At 40.9% G+C, this 26,375-nt stretch overlaps 1 protein-coding gene across 1 annotated transcript in view; it reads left to right on the top strand.

Annotated features, from left to right (window-relative positions):
* CDC5L (cell division cycle 5 like) overlaps positions 1 to 26,375 on the top strand; it is a 1,268,000-nt gene that overhangs the window by 42,343 nt on the left and 1,199,282 nt on the right. Inside the window, exon 2 of the mRNA XM_044062650.1 lies at positions 23,963 to 24,066. Coding sequence (XP_043918585.1) covers positions 23,963 to 24,066 — 104 coding nt within the window. The remainder of the gene's footprint in view (positions 1 to 23,962; positions 24,067 to 26,375) is intronic.

Consider the following 26,375-nt stretch of genomic DNA (forward strand, 5'->3'; position numbering starts at 1 on the left):
TTGAGGAAATGAAGCAACAGCAAAGGTGGGGGAGGGAGAGAAGGGGAAAGTAGGAGGCTCTAGGAGAAGGGAGATTAGTACAGAAGAAGTATCAGAAATGAGGCAGAAGCAGAACATAATATACAGTGGATATAAAAAGTTTACATACCCCGGTTAAAATGCCAGGTTTTTGTGATAGAGACCACAATAAATCATTTCAAAATGTTTCCCTCCTTTAATGTAACTTATAGCCTGTACAATTCAATTGAAAAACAAATCTGTTAGGGGAAGAAACTATAAAAAACAAAAAACGTACAGTAAGCTGGTTACATAAGTGTGCACACCCTTAAACTAATACTTTGTTGAACCATCTTTTAGTTTAATTACAGCATTCAGTCTTCTTGGGTGGGATTCTGTCAGCATGGCACATCTTGACTTGGCAGTATTTGCCCAGTCTTCCTTGCACAAAAACGCTACAAATCTGTCAGATTGTGAGGGCATCTGTTGTGCCCAGCCTTCTTCAGGTCACTCCACAGATTTTTCTATTTGATTTAGGTCTGGGCTCTGGCTGGGCCATTCCAAAACTTTAATTTTCTTCTGGTGAAGCCATTCTTTTGTTGATTTGGATGCATGCTTGGGTTCATTGTCGTGTTAAAAGGTGAAATTGCGCTTAACCTTCAGCTTTCTAGCAGATGCCTGATGGTTTTGGGCCAAAAGTGACATGTATTTGGAACTGTTCTTAATTCCCTCTACCTTGACTAAAGCCCCAGTTCCAGCTGAAGAAAAGCAACCCCAAAGCATGATACTGCCACCACCATGCTTCACCATTGGGATGGTGATGTTTTTGCACCAAATGTACCTTTTGGAATTGTGGACCAAAACGTTCGACCTTGGTCTCCTCAGACCATAACACATTTTCCCACATGCTTATGGGAGATTTGATGTATTGTTTTGCAAATTTTAAGCGGGCTTGGATGTTTTCTGTGTAAGAAAAGGCTTTTGTCTTGCAACCTTTACCCCATAACCCAGACATGTGGAGAGTACAGGAGATTGTTGCCACATGTAGTACTCAAATAGTACTTGCCAGAAATTCCTCCAGCTCCTTCAGTATTGCTGTAGGTCTCTTGGCAGCCTCCCTGACCATTTCTAGTCTTGTCTTTTCATCAAATTTGGAGGGATGTCCAGTTCTTTGCAACATCACTGTTGTCCCATATTTTCTTCACTTTTGATGACTGTCTTCACTGTGTTCCATGGTATATCCAATGCTGTGGAAATTTTTTTGTACCCTTCTCCTGACTGATAACCTTTCAACAATGAGATCCCTTTGATGCTTTGTAAGCTCTCTGCAAACGAACTCAAAAACTGTTAAACCAAAAATAGCGGCAAAATAAACTGGAGACCGCATAAAAACCACAAGGCAGATTTAGTAAGCGCTTTCGGAAAAGCTAGTACTTTTCCTTCATCAGACATCTTGCAACATAATTAATTCTCCTTATATAACCTTACTTGCAGTTAATTAATCTCAATCAATTAACCAATTATACAAGAAAGGAAAGTAAAAAAACAGAAAACATTATTAAATATGTTACACAGTAGTAAATATTATAATGAATTCATTTCAATTCTTTAATAAATATCCTAAAATTCATTTTGTACTTTCATTTCTAAAATTCTCGTTATAAACATTCTATTTGTGACCTCAAACAAATCATCTCTTCATGGCTAATTTCCTTAGAACACACTTAAGGGACATAAACTCATTTAGCCCTGGTAGGGCATATGCTGTTGTTCTGATCTGCCAACATAATTCTTGGATTTCTAAGTTCAATTGCCATGAGCTACCCCTAGGATCAAATGGTACTTGCCATAACACTGCAAACTTAAAACTATGATCGGGGTTGTCAACCAAATGCCTTGCTAGGGCATTGGTGTTGTCCTGCTTCTTAATTGCGTATTGGTGGTCGTAAATACTCTGCTTTAATTCCCTCTCGGTTTTACATATGTAAAACGCGGTGCATGCCTGGCATGTGGCAGAATAGACAACAGCTTTTGTTGTACAAGAATATCTACCTTGAATTTTGTATTTCTTATTTCCAATTCTCACTTGGTTATCAGTATGTAAGAACTTACACTGGTGACATGCCCCACACTTAAACATATCTTTATTTTTAACGTTAACAGTTTTAATTTGACGCTCTAATAGCATTTTAATATTGGGACCCCTCCTATAGGTGATCTTTGGTTTATCGCCTAACAGTTTACTCAAACCAGTATCTTCTAATATTAGTACCCAATTTTTATTGATAATTTCTCTGATTTCATAACTTTCTAAACTATAAGTGCACAAAAAACTTGCTCGAAAATCTTGCACAACCAAACACGAAGTGTCACGGCCTAAGCTGTCTTTGTTTACTTCATCTTCTGGTTCAATGTTACCCAAAAGGGGCTTAAAATGCCCTGACTTCCTCTTGTATATCACTTCTGATGAAATTTTTATTATTAAGGAAGCAGGATACCCTCTTCTCATATACATTGATTCCAAGAATAAACATTCATCTAGAAAGTCATTTTCATCAGAAACCATTCTCGCCGCCCTCACAATTTGGCCTTTTATGACCGCTCTTTTCTGGTGGTGAGGGTGGCAGCTTGTATAATGAAGAAATGAGTTTGAATAAGTATGTTTCCTGTAGACTGTGCTCCTAAAGTTGGCCCTTTCAAAGTCTTTGTGTATGTGTACATCCAAGAAACTAATATGATCTTGTTGTATTTCATACGTAAATTCTAGAAAGTCAGTAAAAGCTGAAATAGTGGAAATAAATTCTGGAACCAGCTCACTGGGACCTTTCCAAATGAAAAACATGTAGTCCCGGTAACGAGTGTACCAGGCGACATTATTTTTAAATAAGTTGTTGTTAAAGAGAAAAGTCTTCTCCCAGTGGGCCATGACACAGTTGTCAAAACTACCTCCACATGGGGAACCCATGGCTAGCCCAGTTTTTTGGAGGTAGATATGCCCCTCAAACCACATAAAATTATTGGTTAGAACTAGTTGGAGGAGGGTTTCAACCAAATAGATACTATTTTCTTTAGCTCGTCTTTCATGCATAAAATCCCTAATCCATTCCAGTCCTATGTTCTGTGGTATCACCGTATAAAGATCTTTAACCTCTACAGTTAAACATGAATAATCATGATGGAAAGGGACCTTTGCTAAATCTGTCAAAAAACTCCAGGAATCCTTGGAGATTTGTCTTTCTCCTGGAATTAAAGGTTTTAAAATACTGAGGTACCTCTGTGGTCTCTCCAGCTGCTGTAGATGCCTAGCCAGGTACATTCCAATTGGTGTATTGTACTCTATAATGGGTCTGATGAGGGAAGAGTAGAGGGGCACCACTACATCCTTAGATCTTGATGCGAACCCTTTCGTGATCAGATGGATCACATAGGATTTTCTAACCACCTTGGCAACATGGTTATCAAAGGAAAGCTGACTATCTACTTGGGTCCCTAGATCCCTTATCACTTCTTCAGATTTTGTGGTAGTTCGCAGGTACTCTGTTTTTTCCAAAGGGGATTACTATGCATTTTTTAGCATTCAGCTCAAGACCATGGCTTTGACACCATGCTTCAGTCTCTTCTGGAGGATATCCATGTCGGCCAGAGACTCTATTATAGCACCCAGTTTGCAGTCATCCGCAAACTTGGTCAGCCACAGCCCTTCAGTGCTTGCCTGTACTTCTGAGAAGTATATGTATGCAGTCCTACAATTGCAGAGTAGGCCCATACCTTGTTCAAAACAGGGAATATATAGTCTTGGTATACACTAAATCATTTAATGAGCATGAAGAATCCTTCACTGGTCCAACACTTTTTGGGGCCAGTTAGTCACTCCAAAACTGTAAGTTAGTACAGGAAGAGCAAATTGGTTTATAGCTTGGACTTTGCGCTGTTTTCATTATTAGTACGATAAAACTATCCAAGAGGTACTACTGAACACTATACAAAATATAAAATTAAAAAACTCTAAACAAAGCAAGGAGAAAGAACTAGAAAAACAAAATTCCAATTTGAGAGCTTTTATTATTTATCAAACATCATCAGAAATTTTTCAGTATTCAAATAGGAGTGAGAGAAAATTCAAAAGTAAACTGCCTAAAATACAGGCGAGAAATCTTTGTCGATTTCATGAGCTGTCTAATCCACTTGAGTAAACATTTTAAGATTAAATTACAGTTCATTCCAGGGGACATGTCAGCATGCAACTTGAGTTACCACTGTAGTTCCTTAACCTCAAGCAAGTTATTACTGTCGCCAAAAGGCACAACAACTTTCTCAACAATGTAGAAATTAAAACATGAAAACTGGGAACAAACAGAGCTATGCTTGGCTAAAGCGTTTTTAAAGTCAGAGATTCTAATAGCTCTGCAATGTCCCTTTATTCGGTCACTAAGCTTACGAGTAGTCTTACCAAGGTAGAATGATGCACAGTATGAGCAAATCACAGTGTAAATAATACAAGTGGAAGCACAATTGAATACTTCTTTAAACTTTAGTGTAAAACTCCGTGCTGACAGAGCTGATCTCCCACTAAAATGTATTTACAGCAGATACAATGACCACATGAGAACATGCCTATGTTATTAGGAATCGATAAATTGTGCCATTTTTTTCTCAGATTCAAATAATGATTTAAACAACAACATACTTTTTTAAACCAAAATGTGAGGGTGGGACCCAAAGCTCTACAAAGTTCTTGGTTAACATTAATAATGCTCCAGTTTGTGGTGATACGTTGTCTAATGTTGAAATCTAAAGAGATTGGTAGTGGAAAAAAATGTCATTGCTTTTTGCGGATGTTAGTAAACCCATACTTTTAAAATGGGTTTGTGGCGAGAATGCCTGCAACTGGAAACTTGTTCAAAGCAAGAGTAAATTAAATCTGCAGGGTAGTTTCTTTCTTTCTTTCTTTCTTAAAAAAAAAAAAAAAAGAAAAAAAAAGCCCTTTGAGAATTTCACATTCTCTTAAAAAAAAAAACTTCCTGCCTTCATTTCTTTACTCAAATGGATTCGATAGCTCATGGCATCCACATTATTATGGGTGGAGCTTTCTCATATTTTAGTCTGTTTTCAGTATTAATTTTAGCCTTCTAAAATATTTCTTACCAAGTTTTATTCACATGTTCATGTTTTATTGTTGATCCTTCATCAGTTCCCAAATATTTATACACTCCCTCTTGCTCAAGTTCTTTTATATCACATTCCTGTCCCAAACTGATGTTTTCTTGATGCTGGAGGTTTTCTGCATTAAAGGTTGCTTTTGCACATTTATCAAGACCAAATGACATTCTTATCTCATCTAAAAAAGTTTTGACCACTTGTAGTTGTGCTTTGAGTTCCGCATCTCCTGAATTATACAGTTTTAAATCATCCACAAAAGAAGATAAGTCTTTACAACCTGTTGTTTTCTTGGAGCCAAATTGTTGCCATGACCTAATCTGCTAAGTAAACAGCTTAATGGGTTAAGGCCAAGACAAAAGAGCAGCAGTGACAGAGTCACCCTGGAATATCCCCCTTTGAATTGTTATCCCTGGAATAATAATTTATCCATTGTTATGGCTTACCTGCAGAGTTGTTTGTCACTGTTTCATGGTCGCTGTAATGTAATTGATCAGTATAGGATGTAAATTATACATTTTAAGGACTTTTTTATCCATGAATATGGGATACTATCAAATGCTTTTTTTGTAGTCTAGCCATGCCATACTTAGATTATTCCCCTTTTTACAGTTCTTCGTTATGACTTTAACAACAAATAATCCATTGCTCCATATGACTTTCTGTGGTTACTCTTTTGTTCTATTGCCAGATTGAGTTTTCTTCTAAATGAATATAAACTCTGTCAGCATCAATTCTAGTGTATATTTTATACATCATCAGAATTCAAGTTATTGGTCTATAGTTTTTAAGATAGCTTATAGGTTCACTCAAGTAGGAATATTGTTTTTCCTGTTGTTAACCAGATGGGTGTCTGTTCAGAATGTGCATGTAAATAGTTCTTACTCATGGCTAAAGCTTCATGTTAAGATGTTATTACTTTTTGCCAGAAGTTAAGTACTGCATCTGGGCCTGGGGTTTTCAAATTTTTTCTTAACTTTGTTTCAATATCTCTGGCCGTTATTTCATCCCATTTCAAATCTTGAACATTTGAAGTTTTTATTCTTTCTTTTACTTCTGTCAGTCTAGTTTCTTTATGTTCCACAGGATCTTCACAGCTATTTCTCCAAAATGTATCTATTTCTTCTTCTTCTTTGGTGGTGGTTCAATTCCTTTTGTCTTGTTTCCCAATTCTCTATAAAACTAGTTAGCTGCAATCTTAAGGAAGGAAGATGGCAGGTTGTCAACAGAATGGGAGCATGGTTTAAGTTTGAGAAGCAGAAGGGGAGCATGGTTTAAGTTTTTGAAGAATTTTTTTAATGTAGTGCATTGGTATGGGAGTTAATGAGAAAGGATTATTTTTCAGTAGTGGGAAGGTGGCAGATGTACGGCTGGTAGTGCTGGAGTTCAGAATAAGTTTACTGATGGTGTCTGTAAAATAAGAATTGAAAATAGATGTTGTTTCTTGGGGTGTATTATTAGGGCAGGGGTAAGGAGTAGAAAGGTTCTCAGGGTGGATAATTTGATTAATATTATTCCAAAAATTTTTACGGTGTCTGAGCTTAGTAGTTTGGGGAGAAAGAAGTTCCTTTTTATCAGTTTTTGTGGGTTTTTTGGTAAGATTTCTCTATTTTTCATAGTGAGTGGGTGATTTAGTCTTAGCCCAGAGTTTCCAGGTGAATCTCTGTTGGATAATGGAGTGGGTAAGGTTGGTAAGCCAGGGTTGAGCAATATGATTTGACTCTTACTGTTCTAGGAGGGGTGAAGGAGTTGTGTGTTAAGAAAGATAGAGTTGAACTGTAGGACAGTGTCATCCAGAGGTAAGGATGAGAGGAAGGACCAGTCGATGGAGAATAGTTGAAAGAATTTGGAGTAAATTTGGATAGCTTACGACATTCTTTAAATTTATGAGGTCTAGTGAGGTGAGGGAGAATCTATGGACACGTATGGAGGAGTGGTCACCGATAAGACTCTGGTAAGGATTCAGGTTGATGATATTAGGTGTAGAGACAAGGATCCAGTCAAGTATAGAGCTAGTATTAATTGGTTTGTGAAGGAAGGTAGGAGAAGAGATAAGTTGTGTGTAGCCATAAAGGTTTGTACAGGAGGTAGGGGAGCTGGAGATAAGGGGTAGCCAATTTATGTTAACATCACGTAGTATAATAATTTTGTTGGATATATTGGATGTCTAGTGGAGAATGTGTTCTAGTAAGGGTACGTTGTCACCAGGTGGAATGTAGATGGCAACTACAGTTAGAGTTTTATAGTTGTTGAGTTTACAGTTAGCAGTAGTAAGTTCAGCTGGATGAAAGGAGGGTGGAATGTTAGTATGGGAGATAGGAATAGGAGGTTAGAATACATAATAGTGAATCCACCACCTTTTTGTGAGTTCTGTCAAGATGAAGATTGTTGTAGCCAGGAGGAAGGAATTCTTTGTCAGAGTTGTGAGGTTTGAGCCAGGTTTCAGAGAGAGTGACCATGTTAGGTGAATGTTGGGCAATCCAGGAGTGGAACTCTGTGATCTTGTTCAGAATACTGTGGATGTTTAAAGAGTAGAAGGAGAGATGTTTGGAACTAGAATTAGGGTTAAGGTGCGACATACAAGCAGAATAGGTAGGAGTAAAATTATAATGGTAAGGGCCATAGCTGAGGGTTGGGGTGAGTGTCACCAGAAAGTTGAAGGATGTCAGGAGAGTTAGTGAGGATAGATATGAAAGGGTGGCTTAGAAGGAATTTCTGTTTGATTTGTCGTGAGAAGAGCATTTTGGAGTGATTTTGGGGAGAGTAAAGCAAGTAGAGGAGAAGAGTGAGGAAGAGATGAAAGAGGAGTAGCAGCAGTTAGTATTAAATGGGCAGGTAGGGGTAGTGGAAGTGTTGGGATACAAGGGTAGTTGAATGTGATGGGAAGTAAGGTGAGTTAGAAGAAGAAGAGTGGATGACTGTGATGAGAGGGAGGAGTGTTATTAAGAGGCGAGGGGTATATATGAGGGTGGTTATTGGAGAAATTAAAGGGAGGTGTTAAGGAGTGGGTTAGCTAAAGAGGAGGGAAGGAAGTATACTAAAGGGAAGTAAGGAATAGGCTGAAGAGTAAAGTAGAGGGAGGAGTGACTATTGGAGATATTCCTGATTAGCAGGAAAAATAAAAGGGGTGGGATAGTAGGGGGTGGAGCTCAGAGGGCTAACTATAAATTAAATTGATATTGGGGTAGGTAGGGTAGCAAACGGAGCAGGTTGAACTGATATCCTTCACAACAGAAGAAACAAGAAATGGTCACCTAGAGGGAGAAGGTAAAGTATAGCAGGGAGCAGACCCTGGTGTAAGTAGAGTGGATCAGGAGAAGAGGGGGGGGGGGCAGCAGAAAATAATCATAGGAGGAGAAAAAGAGAGGGGTAAAGAATGTAAGGGTAATAGTTAAGGGAGGATTCTATTTAGCCAGAAGTCGTCCAATGTAAAAGTATTTTTAAGGGAAAACGTTTAAGGGAGAATTGTATTTATAGGTTCATAGGTAGGTACTAGGCTATCTGCCCGAGGGCATTTATAAGCCTAGCCAGAGTGTGTCGGCTTTCGCCACCCCATTGATTAATTAAGTGATCCCCTGTCAAGCAGAGCCAATGAAGTGATCCCAGGAGTGTATTTTCTGTTACCCATCCACTCGTCAAGGTTTCTCTTGAAGCGTGTTAGTGAGGGGCTCTGCTTGATGTAATTTGGAATTTTGTTCCAAAGCATGGGGAGTTTCTGTGATAGGAATCTATCCCTCCAGCATGTTCTATTTATTGTTGTGGTGAGGTTTAGCTCACTAGAGCGCATGGCTTGCAGTGACTTGAATTTCTTTAGGTGGAGCATGTCCATCAATTCCGAGTTGGACATGGCTTTGTAAGTCAGGCAGAGATCAACTCTGAGTAAGCGATATGCCATTGAGTACAGCCGGAGTTTTTTCTGTCGGGCTACATAGGACATATGTTTGAGGCCAGTAATCCTCTTGGTGAGGTACTTTTGTGGTCTTTCCAGCTGTTGGAAGTGTCTTGTGAGGTACATCCCAAATGGGGCATTTATACTCTCTGATGGGTTTACTGAGTGACGAATAGAGGGGCACTATAACCTCTTTATTTCTAGATGTGAACCCTTTAGTAATTAGATGGGCCACATAGAAGGATTTCCTAACCACTTTGGCAATATGATTTTCAAAGTAGAGATTGCTATCTATCTGGGTCCCCAGATCTCTTATTACCCCTTCTGTATTAAGGGGGCTGCCACCTATGTGGTAATTCGTGGGTGTTTTGATTTTCCCAAACGGGATGACTATGCATTTTTTGGCATTTAGCTTGAGGCCATGACTTTGACACCAGGTGTCCGTCTCAGTAAGGCCCTTTTGGAGGATGTCCGTGTCAGCCAGAGAGTCAATTATGGCTCCCAGTTTGTCGTCATCAGCGAACTTGGTTAGCCGTAGTCCTCCTGTGTTTGCCTGTACTTGCCGAAGAGTAGGGGTCCCAGGACAAAGCCTTGCGGGACACCACTTGTGACTGGTTTAGAGTCGGACCTGGAGCCCGCTATTCTCACTGTGTGAGTTCTGTCTGTAAGCCAGTTGGCAACCCATCTCGTGATGTAGGGGTTTATGTTCAGGCTGGTGAGTTTTTCTGTAATACCTGAGTGGGGAATGGTGTCGAACGCCTTGGCGAGGTCAAGGTAGGCTGTGTGAACCACCTTTCCCTCGTCTGTGGCCTTGGTGACTGTCTCGAAGAAGTCAACCAGGTTTAGTAGGCATGATCTGCCCTTAACAAAGCCGAATTGGGTCGGGTGAAGTGTTTGGAGTTTCCCAATGTCTTTGTTAATGAGTTCCATGATGATGCGCTCCATAGCCTTGCAGACCAGGTGATAGTTACCAGGGTCAGTTGTGGCCCCTCCTTTGTGGAGAGGAATAACCGTTACTGTGCGCCATTCTATGGGCACATAGCCTGTGGAGAGACTGAGGTTGAACAGCGTGTTTAGGTGGGGGGTTAGTTCGTTGCCTGCAACACCATCTGGTCCCATTGGCGCTGTGTTTTTGACTTTTGAAAGGGCTATTTTTACCTGTGCATCTGTGATTTTTGGGACAGTACACTTTTCTGGTATTGTTGTGAGCCCTTTTGGAGGTGAGAGGGGGGGTGAAGTTTGCACCGAATGTATCTGCCAGGATGTTGGCAATATCAGTAGGTTTAGTATATTTTGTGCTATTTTGCACTAGTTCAGTGCATATCTGTGAGTTGCCACTTAGATTCTTAACATAGCTAAAAAAGGCTTTCTGGTTATCTTTTGAATCCTTGGCTATTTTTCTTTCGAAGTTAGCCTTGCATGATTTCATGAGGGACCTTAGTTTCTTACTGATACCGATCAGAGATGTCTTTCCTTCTTGGGATTTGCTTTTTTTCTGAACTTGTTTCCTCCTCCTATTGTATAGCCTGTTTGTTGCAGGGGTCCACCAAACTGGTTTCCTTCACTTAGAGGAGTGAGTCTTGGTTTTCCTAGGGATGGCATGGTCCATGCATCTGTGTATGTGCTCATAGAGTGCATTTATAAAGGTTTCTGCATCTTGGGCATTGTTATCCTTTAGCGTGGGCGCTGTGAAACTTACCACCTCTGTCTTAAGTAAGGTGAAGTTTGCTTTAGAAAAGTTTTTTTACTGTGGTTTCCTTAGTTGGGGGTGGTGGTGGTGGGGTGTGGACATCCAGAGTGATTAGTTTATGGTCTGATCTAACCAGTAACTGGTTGACCTCCGACCAGGTCCAGTATGTTTTCACCTCTGGTAGGGGAGTTTACCAGCTGATCCAGGGCGTTTTTGAGTTGATGAATTCTAGGAAGTGCTGGGCCTGGGAATTTGTACTCTAGTAGTTTCAGTGAATGATAGGGTAATTGAAATCGCCCAGTATCAGGGTGTTCGGTAGGACCTTCATGTTTTCCAGTGTCTCGAGAAGGGTGGAGTGTGGTGGTCCTGGGTCATGGAGGGTGAGCTATAGCAGGCCACAATTTGCATTGCAGATTTGCCCGTTGTTAGTTGCACATAGATGATCTCAGAGGTATCGTGCTGTGCCACTAACCTGGAGGTGTAGGTATCCTTGATGAATATGGATACACCCCCTACTTTTGTGTTTCGGTCTGTGTTCTGTGGCCGAAACGTGTGGTATGAGTTTTAGCCCAGTAGTGCTTGAACCAGGTTTCAGTTACTGCACAGATGTCGACATTCTCTATACTGAGGAGTGCTTCGAACGCGTGCATTTTGAGATTTAAACTCCTGGCGTTGAGTAGCATAACCCTCAGTTTTTTGTTAATTGTGCTGTTTATGGAGGTGGGTTTGACTTTTGAACCTTGCCTAAAAAAGGCACTATGGGGGCAGCAAGAGCCTTGGGCAGTATTTGAAAGCCTAGGGGTGACAGGTGCAAGCCGTCTCTTGTGAAGCAACGCGGCTTGTCGAGCATGTCGTCCCAGGCTGACAGACACTGGATCCCCTTAGAATGACACCAGAAGCTTGGCCAATTGTTGAAACTAATCATTTTTTCTTTATACTGAGGTATCATTCTTGGTGAGGGCAGGATGCTACACAGGGTCAGTGTCATACCTGCCTGGGCTACATGATCAGAGAGCTCTTCCATGTCTCTTCATGTAGTTTAGGGAGGTACGTCTTAGGTCATTCACACCAACATGAACAATGACAGAGTCATATTTGTACTTGTTCTGGAGTGACCTGAGTGCTTGTGTTAAGTGGCGAATTCTGGCTTCTGACAAGCAGCTAGCAGTAACCTTCTGCTTGTCCAGCCTAGTGAGTGGGATGTCAGTGTGCCTGACTATAAAGTCCCCTATTACTAGTGTGTTTGGTATGTTATTTCGCCTTAAGGGCTGTGATTGTGCAGCACACTAATTTTGTGTTTTGTGTGTTGTCTGGTTTGTGACGGGAAGTGCAGGTTGTTTGGGTGTCTGCTTTGGAGGTCTCTGATGCTTTTAAGGGGAAGAGAAGAGGGGGTCTCAGTGGAGTGCAGTCAGCATTAAATACAATGGTTAAAGATAATGTTTATTTCTGTTAAGGTTTCTAGTACTTAAACATACATAAAAGCACTGCTGGCCGTTAAAATGAAGAGTGCAGTTCCTTTCCAGGATATAGCGGAGACACCCTATGTAGGCAGTTGGTGGTCAATTTAGGTGAAGCTCAAGTCTTGTACCTAAAAGTAGAACAACATATTGAAATCAAAATGTACAGGCTACTATAAACAGCCGAGTATTGTAAAATTTTCCTTATCTGGATGCCTTTGCCTGCATTTCTCTTCAAATGTCTTTGGTGCTGCTTTTTTTGTATTGATTAGTTTTGTTTTCTCATTTGCATAAATGTTGCATCATATTAAATCGTTTTCTTTCTCATGTCCATATTTCTTCTTCAGGTGTCTCCTGCTCCTCCTCCTGTTTCTCTTTACTTGAGGGACTCTTTGTTCCATCATGCTGTGATATAACCTTTCTACACAAAATCCTTTACTTCACAGGTATTCTATACAGCTTCTGTTTTTTTTTAACTTCTACTTTACTAATATTCTGTTCTACGTACCCTGCTTATGATCTTATTTTTTGTATTGTGAAATTTTCCATATCTGGATGCCTTTGCTTCTTCGAATATCTTTGAGGCTGCTTTTTTTGTATTGGTTTAATTTGGCTTTTTCCTTTGTGCAAATATTGCACCAGATCCGATCTCTCTTTCCCATGTCCGTATTTCTTTTTTTATACCTTTCAAAAATCTCTAGATTATGTTCTTTATCTTTTCACACTTCCTTCGTTGCTTATTTTTCCAAATGGCCCAAGGTTTCTTCGTCTGTATAATGTTTTTCATAAATCTGTTGCATTAGTAAACACAAATTTTTATATGAAGCTTCCGACAACTTTTCTTGTGCAAGTATTTTTCTTTCCTCTGATTTCTCTCTCAACCTTTTTGTATATCTTCTGTCTGGCAATTCTGGGTTATTATCCTCAATAGTCCACTCTTATTGTTTTTATGGCTCTTTTTTTGGCCGTGGACTACTACTTCCTTCTACAATACGGGGTTCATGTTCCCCCTGGGCCTGGCCTAGCCCCATTGTAGGGATGTTTACGTGTCTTGAGGATTCTAAACTGTCATTTTTTTTTCTAGTCCTGCCATCGGTGCACCTTCCAGGATTTGGCACTTTTTTATACTGGGTGTTGTGCACACAGCTATCTTTTTTATTTTTTAATCTACTTTTATCCATGGTATATGCTGTATAAAATACAATCTATATGTCAGTGTCATCTTTTTAAGATTTTGTGAAAAATAGGGTCTGCCTGATGAAGGTACTCACCAAGACTTTAGGATTAATTCAGTTCCAGCAATAGTACTCACCTTTGCTTTTTGATTTATTTTCACTCCATTTAGATCCCACCCTTATCATGTCTCCATTTGGACCCCACCCTTTTCTTCTCCCTATTTGGACCTCCCTTTTCATCTCCCTACTTGAACCCCCCTTTTCATCTCTTTATTTGGACGACCTCTTTATCTCTCTCTTCACATCCCTCCTTATCTCTCTATTCGCATCCCTCCTTATCTCTCCATTTGGACCCCTGTTTTGTATATGTATGTTGAAAAGTAATTCCTTTAAAATGTTGTCAAGAACCTTATATATATGTATCCTCATTTAGATTTAGGCATTCACAATCCTCTTATTGTCATAGTCTGCCAATGTGCATTGTACCAGGTATCCATCATAGGTGGGCATATGACTTCTGCATGGGATAAAAAATGCAGCATGTCTAGAGTATGGTGCACTAAGTTGTAATTGCATTGAAAGCAAAAAAAATCATAAATGTCCTACTAAACAAGGAAACATCTCTCTTACTGCAAATGTGTCATAGCCTGAAGAATATGTGCCAAGCAGGACACTGTGCTGCAGTCAAAACAAAGATTGAGAACTGACATCAAGGGTAGAACGGCAATCATGGTGCCTTGTATACCTAGGTTTCCAAAGATAGTTTCCAGATTTCTTTTTTCCTTTTTTTTTTTTTTTTTTAATCTAGAACTGTTAGAGAAGTTTGATGCAAGGTCATTTCATTGTCAGCCTGGTTTGGGGCATTTTTCCATTACAGATTGGGTATATGACTTTGTCTTAGGTTGAACAATGTTGCACATATCCATAGTGTATGTGCAGTAAATTGTCACTATATAAGAAGTAAAAATAAATCTGTATAGCTTCCAATATAATATGAGATGTTCTTCATCTCACATTGCTGCAGTCATAACCTGTGGGTAGTCCACTGTCCTCGGTCGGCCCGAATACCAAAGTGTTAGGCCGGCATCGGTCATGGACGCTCAGATCTGACGTCCGTACGCCGTGGTACTAAAGCGCATGACCGACGTCATATCCTCAGTCTTTCTTGCCGCATGGTCCGAAGCAGAAGCAGCGTTTGCAAGTGCCGTTCGGCGTCCTGAAATTTTCGTATTCTGAGTTTCAGACCGAAAACCAAGTTGGGCTAAGTACCCCGTTGGGGAATATTTTTGTCTTTTCTTGCCTCAGTTAAATCCGGATGTCAGAAAAAGTGAATAATTGTATTTCTTGTGGGAAACAGATACCTCATAGGGATTACCACTCTCTGTATTCCTTGCTTGGGGCCTGAGCACGACGTAGTCGGGTGTCGCTTTTGTGCTAGATTTAATAAGCGCACCATTAAACGTAGGTTAGATTGTGCTAGGCTTGTCTTCGGTAAGCGGTGTAATTACAATATGCCGTCGGATCCTCCGACGCCCGCTACCACTAAGAAGCGTAAGGAAAAATCATTAAAGTCCAAGCAGGATGAGTCGTCCATTCCGGACGCCGGTTCTTTAGAAACTACGGTGGAATCTGTGGATCCAGCCGAGGTTTCAGCTGAGTCTCAGGGGGAGCCTTTAATTTTGCAAGATGTTGCCTCTCAGGAGTTGGGTCAGGCTGAGGGGGCCTCTCAGGTTGCTGTACTCCCTTCTTTACATAAGGTGGTTAGGCCTTCTCCCTCTGTCTCTAAGGTACCTTCCAAGGCCAGGCCTGGTTTGTCTTCCTCTGGCGTCAGTCCTAGTTCTGCAGGTTCTGTACCTAAAAAACACATGCTTAAAATGGCAGAAGATTTGATTACCTTGATCAGAGGTTCTATGCCCCCTCCAGATAAGAGGCCTAGGGTGGAGCCAGAGGTGGAAGGATTGGAACATTCTTCAGATTACTCAGAGTCTTCGGCTGAAGACATTCAGGATTTTCCCCCCTTATTCTGATTCAGACGCAGAGGATTCTAGTCCTTCTGCTTCCCCTCCAGAGGATTTTTCTTTTTCAGAAACCCTGCATTCTATGAGGGAGCATTTTAAATGGGAAGGTCAGGATTTCTCAGATTCCCGAAAGAGGCTTAGGGAATTCTTGTTTTTACCACAGCATAGGCCCTTGGCTATACCTCCTGTTTTGGATGTGGTTCAGGATGTTTTCTCTGAGGCTTCCCTTAATCCAGACTCTTTGCCTCCTGCCCCGGTTAAGCCAGACAGGTATTACAGGGTGCCAGAGGCTCATAAATATTTGTATAAGAGCCCAAGGGCTGATCCAGAAACTATCCAGAAACTATTAGCCAGGGACCTAAGGGTGTCAGGGCTTCTGTTGTAAAGAATCCAGTTCCTATGGATAAAGATTCTAGAGCTTTGGATAGGTGGGGTAAAAAAGTGTATACCTCTTCCACTCTTGCAATGAGGGCTTTGAATTGCCAGTTTCATATGCTGAAGTACCAGAATTTTCTCCTTAGTCAGTTAAAATCTAAGGTAGATGCTTTAGCAGAGGGCATAGAGTGTAAGGAATTACAGGATTTGGTTCATGCCTCTGATCAGGTGGGTAAGCATTCTTTGCAGTGTGGTTTTGATGCTTTACAGGCTTCTTCCAGGGTGGCTGCCACTGGGTCAGTTATTCGTAGGCACGCCTGGCTTAAGGATCAGAACTTGTCAGAGCATGTTAAAGCTCGAATTTTGGATGCTCCCCTTCAGTCTGAAGTTTTGTTTGGTTCTCCTGTGGAGTCAGTCTTGAAGAAAATGGAAGACCAAGCTAAGTCTATGCAGACTGTTAAGGATTTTTTACAGGTGCAGCCCCCTAAGTTTAGCAGAAATTGGCCTACTAAGGGATGGGCTTACCCTTCTTCTGATTTACAGTCTAGGGGCAGATCTAGACGTGGTAGGGGCTGAGCTCATGCACAGGGTTCTTTCAGGCCTAGGATGTGGAGTTCCCCTGCACAGTCTGCAGGTGAGGGCAGGGGCCAGTCCTTTCGTAAACAGACCCAATGACCTGCATCTTCAGCTGCCCGATCCTTCCTGTCTGGCAGCTCCTCTGGGAGGAAAGTTGGCACTTTTCAGACAAAATTGGCTTTTAGTCACCCAGGACAAATGGGTGTTGGACATTATAACCCGAGGCTACAAGTTTTATTTCCACACATTGCCTCCTTTCAAAGGCATGCCAGACGTTCCTCCTCAGCAAAAGGTGGAGGCTCACAAACAGATTTCTTTACTTCTACAAATGGGAGCTATCCAGCAGGTCCCTCCGTCAGAAGTGGGCCTAGGATTTTATTCTCGTCTGTTTCTTGTACCAAAGAAAGGAAACACTTGGAGGCCAATTCTGGACTTGTCTATTCTCAACACATACCTGGACATTCCAAAATTCAAAATGTTGACTTTGCAACAACTTCTGCCTCTGCTAGGCAAAGATCACTGGATGGTAACTCTGGATCTCAAAGAGGCTTATCTTCATATTCCTATCAGGCCCAGCTGCAGGAGATTCCTGCGTTGGCTGGGACTTTACATTATCAGTTCTCTGCATTGCCCTTTGGCTTATCTACTGCCCAGGGTGTTCACAAAGGTTCTGGCTCGGTGATAGCCTTCTTAAGGTTAAGAGGAATACAAATTTATCCTTATTTGGACGATTGCCTGATTCTTGCTCAAGACAAAGACAAGCTACTTCACCATCTACAGTATGTTATGGCAGTGTTAAGGTGCCTAGGGTATTCTGTGAACGAAATAAAGTCCAGTCTAGTACCCTCTCAGGACATGTGCTTTCTGGGTGTAAGACTGAATACAGCCTCTCAGATGGCGTTTTTGACCCCGGACAAGCAAAGAAATCTTACCCTTTACTTCCACCAATTGTCTCTACGGTCCAGGCTGACTGCAAGGACAGTCCTTCAAGCCTTGGGGTTCATGGCATCTTGTATTCTGGTGCTTCCCAATGCCAAACTGCATATGAGGAAGCTACAATGGTATCTCAAAAGTGTATGGACTCAACACTGCCACGATTTGGACACTGTCATTCAGATAATACCTTGCATTCAAAAGGAATTTTTGTGGTGGGCTCAGGAATGTCACCTAAACAAGGGACTCTCTGTGACCCGACCAGAGGCGAGTCAGATCTTAACGACAGATGCCTCAGACAAGGCTTGGGGAGCACACCTCAATGGAAAATGGGTTCAAGACACGTGGCCTGCCAGACCATTTGCATATCAACATGAAGGAGATGTTAGCAGTCCAATTTGCATTGATGGCTTTCAAGGATCTACTTCACCCAGGACAAGTGTTGATTCAAACAGACAACACAACTGTCATGTGGTACATCAACAAGCAAGGGGGAACCCATTCGTACCCTCTTTGCAGGCAAGCTATGATTTTGTGGGAGACTGCTCTCAGTTTGCACCTCACTCTTCAGGCAAGGTTTCTGCCAGGAGCACAGAACTCCTTAGCGGATGTTTTGAGCAGACAGATGGTGGATCCCCACGAGTGGAAATTGGATCCTCATGTATTTCGACAGTTGACAGTGATTTGGGGGACTCCAGACATAGATCTGTTCGCTTCTCCACTAAATTTCCAGCTGCCAAAGTTTTGCACAAAGATGTTTCATCCAAAAGCTTGGAAAGTGGATGCTCTATCATTCAGTTGGAGCAATCTTCACGTCTATGCCTTTCCTCCTCTGCCTCTCCTTCCCAAGGTGCTCTTGAAGGTCAGACAGGACAAGCCTTCCATGATTCTAATAGCTCCAGATTGGCCACGCCAGCACTGGTACCCTCTGCTGAGGAGTTTAGTACGGGAGCCTCCTTGGCCTTTGCCATCAATTCCACACCTTTTGTCCCAGGCAGGCAATCACTTCCTCAATGTCAGGATACAGTCCCTGCATCTGACAGCCTGGCATATTCTGTTCTAGACCCTGGAGGGTCGCAGCTTCCTCAACAAGTTTTGAATGTTATTTTGGAGGCCAGACGGCCTAGTACAAGGAAAGTTTATGCTGATAAATGGAGGAGATTTTTTATTTGGAGCAAAGCAAAGAGCTTTGATGTTTCAGTACCTAATTTGAGTGTTTCACTTCAGTATCTTACAGAATTACTAGACAAAGGTTTGTCTTTCTCCTCTGTAAAAGTTCATGCTGCAGCCATTTCTGCTCACTATGACTGTGACCCACCATTATTCTCTCATCCTTTGTTTAAGCAATTTCTTAGAGGGGCAAAGAACATAAGACCCCCATGTAGAGCTCCTACTCCTTCCTGGGATCTCAATTTTGTGTTGGAAAAACTCACTTTACCTCCTTTTGAACCTGCAGCTACATCTGAGTTGAAGTTTTTGTCTTGGAAGACTGCTTTTTTGTTGGCCATTACGTCTGCTAGAAGGGTATCTGAATTACAGGCTCTAATGGCAGTTGAACCCTTCCTGATTTTTCATAAGGATAGGGTATCCCTGCGTACTAACCCTACTTTTATGCCTAAAGTTGTTTCAAATGTGGCCTTGAACCAATCTATTCATTTGCCTACATTTTATGCTGATCCCCAAAATAAAGGGGAAAAAAATTTTCACTCTTTGGATATTCACAGGCAGTTGCGTTATTATTTGAGCAGAACTAAATGGTTCAGACAGTCTCAACAGTTGTTTGTTTCTTTTGCTTTGGGCTCTCAGGGGAAACCTGTTTCTAAACAAACTATTTCTAAGTGGATTGGCCATTGTATTGCTTTTTGTTATTCTCATCATGGTAAGGAGGTTCCGGCTGGAATCAGACCTCATTCCACTAGGGCTACTGCCACTTCCACTGCTTTTTTAAGGGTTGTAGCTACTAAAGATATTTTGGAGGCAGCTACTTGGAGTTCAGTGCACACTTTTTCTAAACATTACCATCTCCCTCTTTATTCCAAGTCTAGGGCTGGGTTTGCCACTGCAGTTTTACAGGGCATGTTAGCAGCTCCCAACACTTTATGATTTTGCCAACCTCCCTTTACCTTTGCTTTGGGATTCTACCCACAGGTTATGACTGCAGCAATGTGAGATGAAGAACATAGTACAGTTTTGTACCTACCATAAATGTAGATGTTCGAAGATCCACATTGCTGCAGTCCAATTTACCCTCCCTCCTTCCCCACTGTAGTTTGGGGTGGTTGTGTGGTTTGGGTTGTACATATTGTTTGTATATGGGTGGTTGGATGTTTTCTCTGTTTTTTGGCTATGGCCTTTCTTTTTAGGGCCTTCTGACATCTGGGGCAAGAAAGACTGAGGATATGACGTCGGTCATGCGCTTTAGTACCACGGCGTACGGACGTCAGATCTGAGCGTCCATGACCGACGCCAGCCTAACACTTTGGTATTCGGGCCGACCGAGGACAGCGGACTACCCACAGGTTATGACTGCAGCAATGTGGATCTTCGAACATCTACATTTATGGTAGGTACAAAACTGTACTTTTTCAGTAGTAATGTTCTATGGCTCAAAATCTGTGGTCTGGTGGCCAAAATGCAAAATAGCAGGGTTCAGCATTGAGCAACATTTATATCTTTGAGAATCTGTTTGCATTCTTAAATGCATTTTAAACCCAACTTTATTTTTATAATTTCTTGAAAGTTTTGTTAAGAACTTTAAAGAGGAACTGCTGTAGGTATCAAATGCAAGGGTTTATAGGCCTTTCACTGCCACAGTCTGACATTTCGTATTATACTCCTTTTCCATTAGGATGGGCATATGACCTGTTCAGATACAGAATGCATCACTATCACTATATTAGAAGTAAAGTCATATATTTCACCAGCCAAACTGATGTTTCATTCACTGTAGTTGTGTTATGGCTTAAAGACCATGTGTTGAGAAGACGTGTGCCTATGTCAAAATCAAGATTCCACTATATTGAAATCCATATGGTTAGTATTGCAGTTCTCGGTGAAATATGTACCTGAATAATTTTGTGAAAGTTTTATGAAGCACTCAATATGAAGTATTCTTCTCCGTTTTCATTTGGAGTAAGTGCACGACTTTTACTTGGGTTGAAGTGCAGAATGTATCTTTATCTTTAATGAGTTGTCATTTCAACAGAAGGGTATGTTATGCATTTCTTTGTGGAAGCTTGCAATCACCAGAACTCCATGTGCTGAAATCCCTACATTGTAACAGGAGTCATGGGTGCATTTTGTTGCTAACTATCTTGACATTTGCTGTAAGTTTTGTTAAGATGTTTCAAAAGAGAAATGACATTTCAGGTTTTACAGGCATTTTTCTATCATAGATGTATAAATAAATATATGTGTAAATACATATTTGCTTGTTTTGGTATTCTCTCTCTTTTAGGGAGTTGACATATTACTACTTTGCAGCACCTCTTCCGACGTACATTTATTAGGTTGCAATTACATAGAAGTAAAAAGCATATATTTCACTAGACAAAGCAAATGTGGTATCAAGAAAACGGCTCGTGCCAGGGATAACAGCTTTCTGACTTCAAATTTAGCATTAACTCCATTACAGTAGCTGAATGTCATTTTACTGTCCCTGAATTTTTTTTTTTTTTTGGGGGGGGGGGGCTCAAAAAGGGGCTTTTTATAAACAAGTGCCGTTTTTTTTTTTTGTCAGTCTGGCATGCTGCTGCATTTTATTGTCCTTCCACTAGCGGGTTGTGACTTCTCCCAAGCTGGGATATGCACTGTCAATGGAGATTGACTTGGGAAGCTCTGTAAATATCCTATATATTTCTTCTGAATGGGGACTTTTTCCCATTGGATTTATGATTGTTCTACTCTAGTGATATAAACTTTTATTCCATAGGGTATATTTATATGAAGGTAAAGCCGTATACAAAGTGTTATACCGTGAATTCCTTGCTGACTGCATTCTGTAGCTGATAGTCCTGACCGATTTGTTCTGAATAATTTACAAGACTATTTCAACATTTCAAATGTGTGGTCCTGTATTGCTAGATTACCACAGTTCTGTGTATCCATTTGGGGGCTCAGGTTTTTGCCATCATGTTCACAACGTATATGTACATGTGAAACTTTTTCATGCTGACAAATTCAGTATCACTTTAAATTGTACTTGTTTATTCTTATGAAGTAAAAAGCAAGCAATTGCTATTTTTCTCTAAAAAAAAAAAAAAAAAAAAAAAAAATAAAAAAAGTTGATATTTTATGTAATTTTAAGTATTGCAATATGAATTTGCACGTGTTTGTTGATCTGACAAACATGCACAGATCTGAGATGATGCTGTCTGCATCACCTTCTGTAGTATCGTGCAGTGTAAGATCTTTTAGATGTTTTGTCCTGAAAAATAATTCTAGAAATGTCTTAAGTAGTTGAGTGATATTAATATATGTGGATAAGGTGAAATTCAGGCTGTTCTGTCTGTTTGAAACTGACAAGTTACTACATTTGTATAACACTTACTTCAAAGTGAAGTATTGTTTTCAGTTCTAGTCAGCCTGATAAATGTAAAAGGCATCCGAAGCTTAAGCATATAACTGTTGTAGCATAAAAATTAGCTGAAGCTGCTCCTTTGTGTGTGAGAGAAGGAGCAGAGTCTGTATTTTGTAATGTGATCATGCTAGTCCTGAAAACAGGGTTTCCAGATTTCCGACTGGCCAGGTAGGGACAAAGTGAAGACTAAAAAAAAAAAAAAGGTCTTCCACGTCTTTAATGCGGAACATCAGAGTTCCGCATTAAACAGAAGTAGCTCTGTTTTACGATGTTTTGATTGGCCCGTATACCGGTATACGAGCCAATCAAAAATTGCTAAACACGGGGCTACGTCTGTTTAATGCGGAACATCGCAGTTCCGCATTAAACAGAAGTAGCTCTGTTTTGCGATGTTTTGATTGGCCTGTATACCAGCATACGGGCCAATCAAAAATCACTAAACACAGAGCTTCTTGTGTTTAATGCGGAACTTCCGCATTAAACACAAGAAGCTCCGTGTTTAGCGATTTTTGATTGGCCCGTATGCCGATATATGGGCCAATCAAAAAAAAAAAAAAACAAAGCGGAGGCTGCCCGGGATTTAAACCGGCAGTGCGGGACACAGGATCAGGCTGCTGATCTTGGGACAGTCCCGCCCAAATAGGGACGTCTGGCAACCCTGCCTGAAAATGTCAAATAGTTTTTGGAGATGCAGGGATTGTTATACAAGGAACAGATGGAACTACTGACCATTTTCTGTTTTTTATTAAGTTAATTAAATTGAGTAAATCTGTAGGCAGGAAATATGTAAAAGGTTGTGTCTGTGTGTCTGTGTGTCTGTGTGTGTGTGTGTAAATTTATATGTCTATATACGTATGTGTTTATGAATATACTTTTTGTGTGTGTTTAGTTACAACCAAAAATCAAGGCAAACAGCAAAAGTATTTAATGTGACAACTACCACCAAACAGCATGTTTTTTATCAATGAGAGTAGCTAATTTGTCTGCATTAGTGAACTGTAAATAGCAGTGATACAGCGGTAGCGTTGTTGCCTCACAGCAAGAGGTTTTCCTGTTCGATTCTCGGCGGGAGTGCCTTCTGTGTGGAGTCTGCATGTCCTCCCCGCAGTCGAGTGGCCTCCGAAAGACGTGCATGAATGGGCTTGCCTTCGCTGAAGGGTGGGCGTTGGGCTGGCAACTCGGCACCATAAAAATCTACTGCCAATCATTAGCGGACCGGAGTTCCGCTGTGGCGACCCCTAACCGGGAAAAGCCGAAAAGACCAACAACACCTTACTGAGTGCAAAAACGTTTTACTAAGTGCCAGAGTTTCCGACCAGCAGCTGAATAGCTGAAGAACTACTCCATGGGGCTTCAACAGACAGTGATTTGTTGTGTCTGCAAAAAAGGTGGCTCCCCTGGATTGTATCCGGGTATGGAGAAGGACTGTGGGGACGATAAGCTGCAATTTGTGGTGGGGGAAAGAACAGTTTGGTGTGCTGTGTGTAGTTTGCAACTCTCACCAGAAAAGTGGAAGAAGAGTAAAGTAGAGGTATATTTGTGATTTGTATAGGAAGCAAACTCTTGTGGAGTGGGGAGTAGGTTAACCTAGGGGGAGAAAAGATGACTTAACAGCCAGTATACGTACTGATTCTGAATGAGTTTATTCATAGGTTTGCTTTTTTCTCAACAGCTATAGTAATGCTCTGAGTGTTAAGAAAAAGCTTGAAACGGATTTATTCAGTGTATCATGTTTAAAAGTACTGAGCTGTGAAGTTGGATACCTGTGTTTGATTCCCATTGTGTCATCCATGTACTCCTTTATGTCCCTGAGCAAGTTACCTTGCTTCTGCTTCTAGGTAGTGCTGTTATGTAGAGGACCGTGAGTAATGCATTTCTGTTACCTGGTTGTTTCTACTTATTTGTCTGAATGTAAAGGCTGGTCTTCAGTTCCTGTGTAAATGGCAGATCTTTTAACAAATATAATGTAAGAATAAGAAAAAGGAAATAAACAAAAATAGATATGGAATTATGAGAGAATTTTACTTGTTTAAGTGCCTTTTAAATTACAGCCAAATGTTAAATTATTCATGTATATTATCTCTGTTTCATTGTTTCTTTTTGTTGTTGTGTTTAGGATGAAATCCTTAAAGCAGCTGTAATGAAATATGGCAAAAACCAGTGGTCTCGAATTGCTTCCTTGCTGCATCGTAAATCTGCCAAACAGTGCAAAGCAAGATGGTACGTACATACATTTGAAAAGCTGGAATGGCCTCAACATGATTCTTTCAGTTTTGTACCTTGAATTGTGGTGCACACAAACTGCACATATGTCATATTAGATAGTTGCAGTAACAGAGATTCTTCATAAGGATCTCTGCTGCAAAAATTCTTAAAATCAAAGGTAAATAGCTGAAAGCTGAGGTCAATCCCCCTCAGCTTGATCCTTTTCAATATTTGCATGTCTAGTGGTGTGTGGAGTGCATTCTCATGATGTGGCCTTTAGAGAAACTTAGCTGTGAGAGAGTACAGTGTGCCTTGTTCTATTTTTTGGAGTGAACACCTGCACTGCTTTTGTTTTGTTAGTCTGTTGGTTAATCCCTAGGCCTGATCTTTAGATTTATTTTCTTGTTTTGCATCTGTATTTTATAAATTCAAAGCTTTATACTGATTCTAATGATCCCTAAGACACAAAGATGTTCTTGTGGGTATTTGAGTCCTCCTTAGATTTTTTTTTTGTGTGTCTTTTTGTTTGGGAGGAAATCGCAATATTTCTAATTTTGAACATTGTGTTAAATTCGGCAAAAATATTTTAGCCAAGGTTGTGGGGAGTTTGGAGTATAACGAACCAATAAACCAATAGCACAATCATTTGCTTAGTCATGCGTCTAAATGACAGAAAGAAGAAACAGTGTCCTCCTTTTAAGACCCGAAAAAATGGTATTCGTTTGGGAGTTGGAGGTACATTTTTGTTAGCAAATAGGCCTGAAATACTGTGGGCTCTTGACATAATGTTTTGTCCCAATAGGCTCACTGGCCTCCATGTTTGGAGTTGAACACTTGATGTTGACCTCGAGGATAATTTCATTGTCAATGTTGGTCACAGTCAGTTGGGGAGGGGGTGTATCCTTTTGACCTCAAATGCATATCCATAATGGCTTTGACATTACAGCAACAAATGCAAAATTGTCTGTTGCCATTGCCTGTACTTGATTTGACCTCAGCCTCAACCAGAGATTTTTCAGTTTGCTGCTTTGACCGCTTATTCTTGTCAACTGCAGCACAAGAGAGAATTATTTGGGTGTCTTCATAATTGTTCTCCTCGTATCAGTCATCTCCAAGGTCAGGTAGGAAGCACAATTGCAAGATGAAGCACCTGTACTCACCATTGCTGTCCTTCACTCTATACATTAACAACAGAGAGATTATTGCTCAAGCCATGGCATAGAGGGTTAAAGACCTAACTACAGCACAGGTGACCCAGGTTCATTTACCAGCTCAGGTGCTTCTGGTGGTGACTGGGAGGAAGGGCCTTCATCTAGGTATTCCCTGTGGAAAGGCGTTCAGATGTAAAACAAGTGAATGCAGGGATGGACAGGTCATAAACAAAAAAAAAATTCCCCGTGGAAGCAGTCAGTGGCATGACTTCCTCCGGACACCCTTAGGTTCTGGGCTGGCCTTAGCATGGAGACAGTTGGGGGGCTGTTGATGAAGCTGGTAGTCTTTTTGATGGATGGGGGCAGTGAGGTAAGCTAGAAAGAATGACTGGAAACAAAAAATGAGATAGTATTGATTACCTGCTACCCCCCCCCTCCCCCAAGACAACACCAAGTTTGTGAAAGTCTTTAAAATGATAAAGCAGAAGGCAGGACAACCCACAAGTCTATTGTTGTCTTCTGCAGAGATTTTGCAAGATGCCTATTGAGTCATCAGCAAACCATTCTCATAGATGGTTCCCTCTGTAATCAAGATAGTGTGTATTGTAGACTGGACTGCAGTGGAAGAACCCAACATTGTGGTACTTTTTCTGGGTAGACCAGTCAAGATCTTCTGGTCTACAAAGGATTACACTTGCTTGGTGGAGAGTCCCAAGGTAGCTTCTGTTGTGGCTGCCCTTGATTCAGTTCCTTAATCCCTGTTGGCAGTCAGTCCTGTCGGTTGTCACATGACTGACTGCTTGCAGATTGGACAATAATTGCCTAGTTGAAAATAATCTTTTCAGATGAACATGAAAAAAGAAATATGCTTAATCACAGACTAAATGCTGCATATTTACTGAGGCGAAGTGCTTTGTTACAGAGTTGGATGGTAGCTGCATCCTTTGTTTAACTTTACCATGTAGCTAGCATGCAACTCTGTGGATGGTGCTGTTAGGACAGCAGTTGTTGACATGTTTGTGTGCCTTTCAGGTTTTGCTGAAGATTCTAAAGCATCCTTCATTCGTATGTTGTATGGGAGGTGTGCCTTATTCAGATCATAAATTAAAGAAAAATTGGAGGGATATGCATAGTTTCCAGCATGCCATGGAGGTAGAATGCATCCATTGTGGC

This window comes from Protopterus annectens, chromosome 2.part1 (genome assembly GCF_019279795.1).
Source record: "Protopterus annectens isolate FY-2018-M chromosome 2.part1, PAN1.0, whole genome shotgun sequence".
NCBI classification, from domain to species: domain Eukaryota; kingdom Metazoa; phylum Chordata; order Ceratodontiformes; family Protopteridae; genus Protopterus; species Protopterus annectens.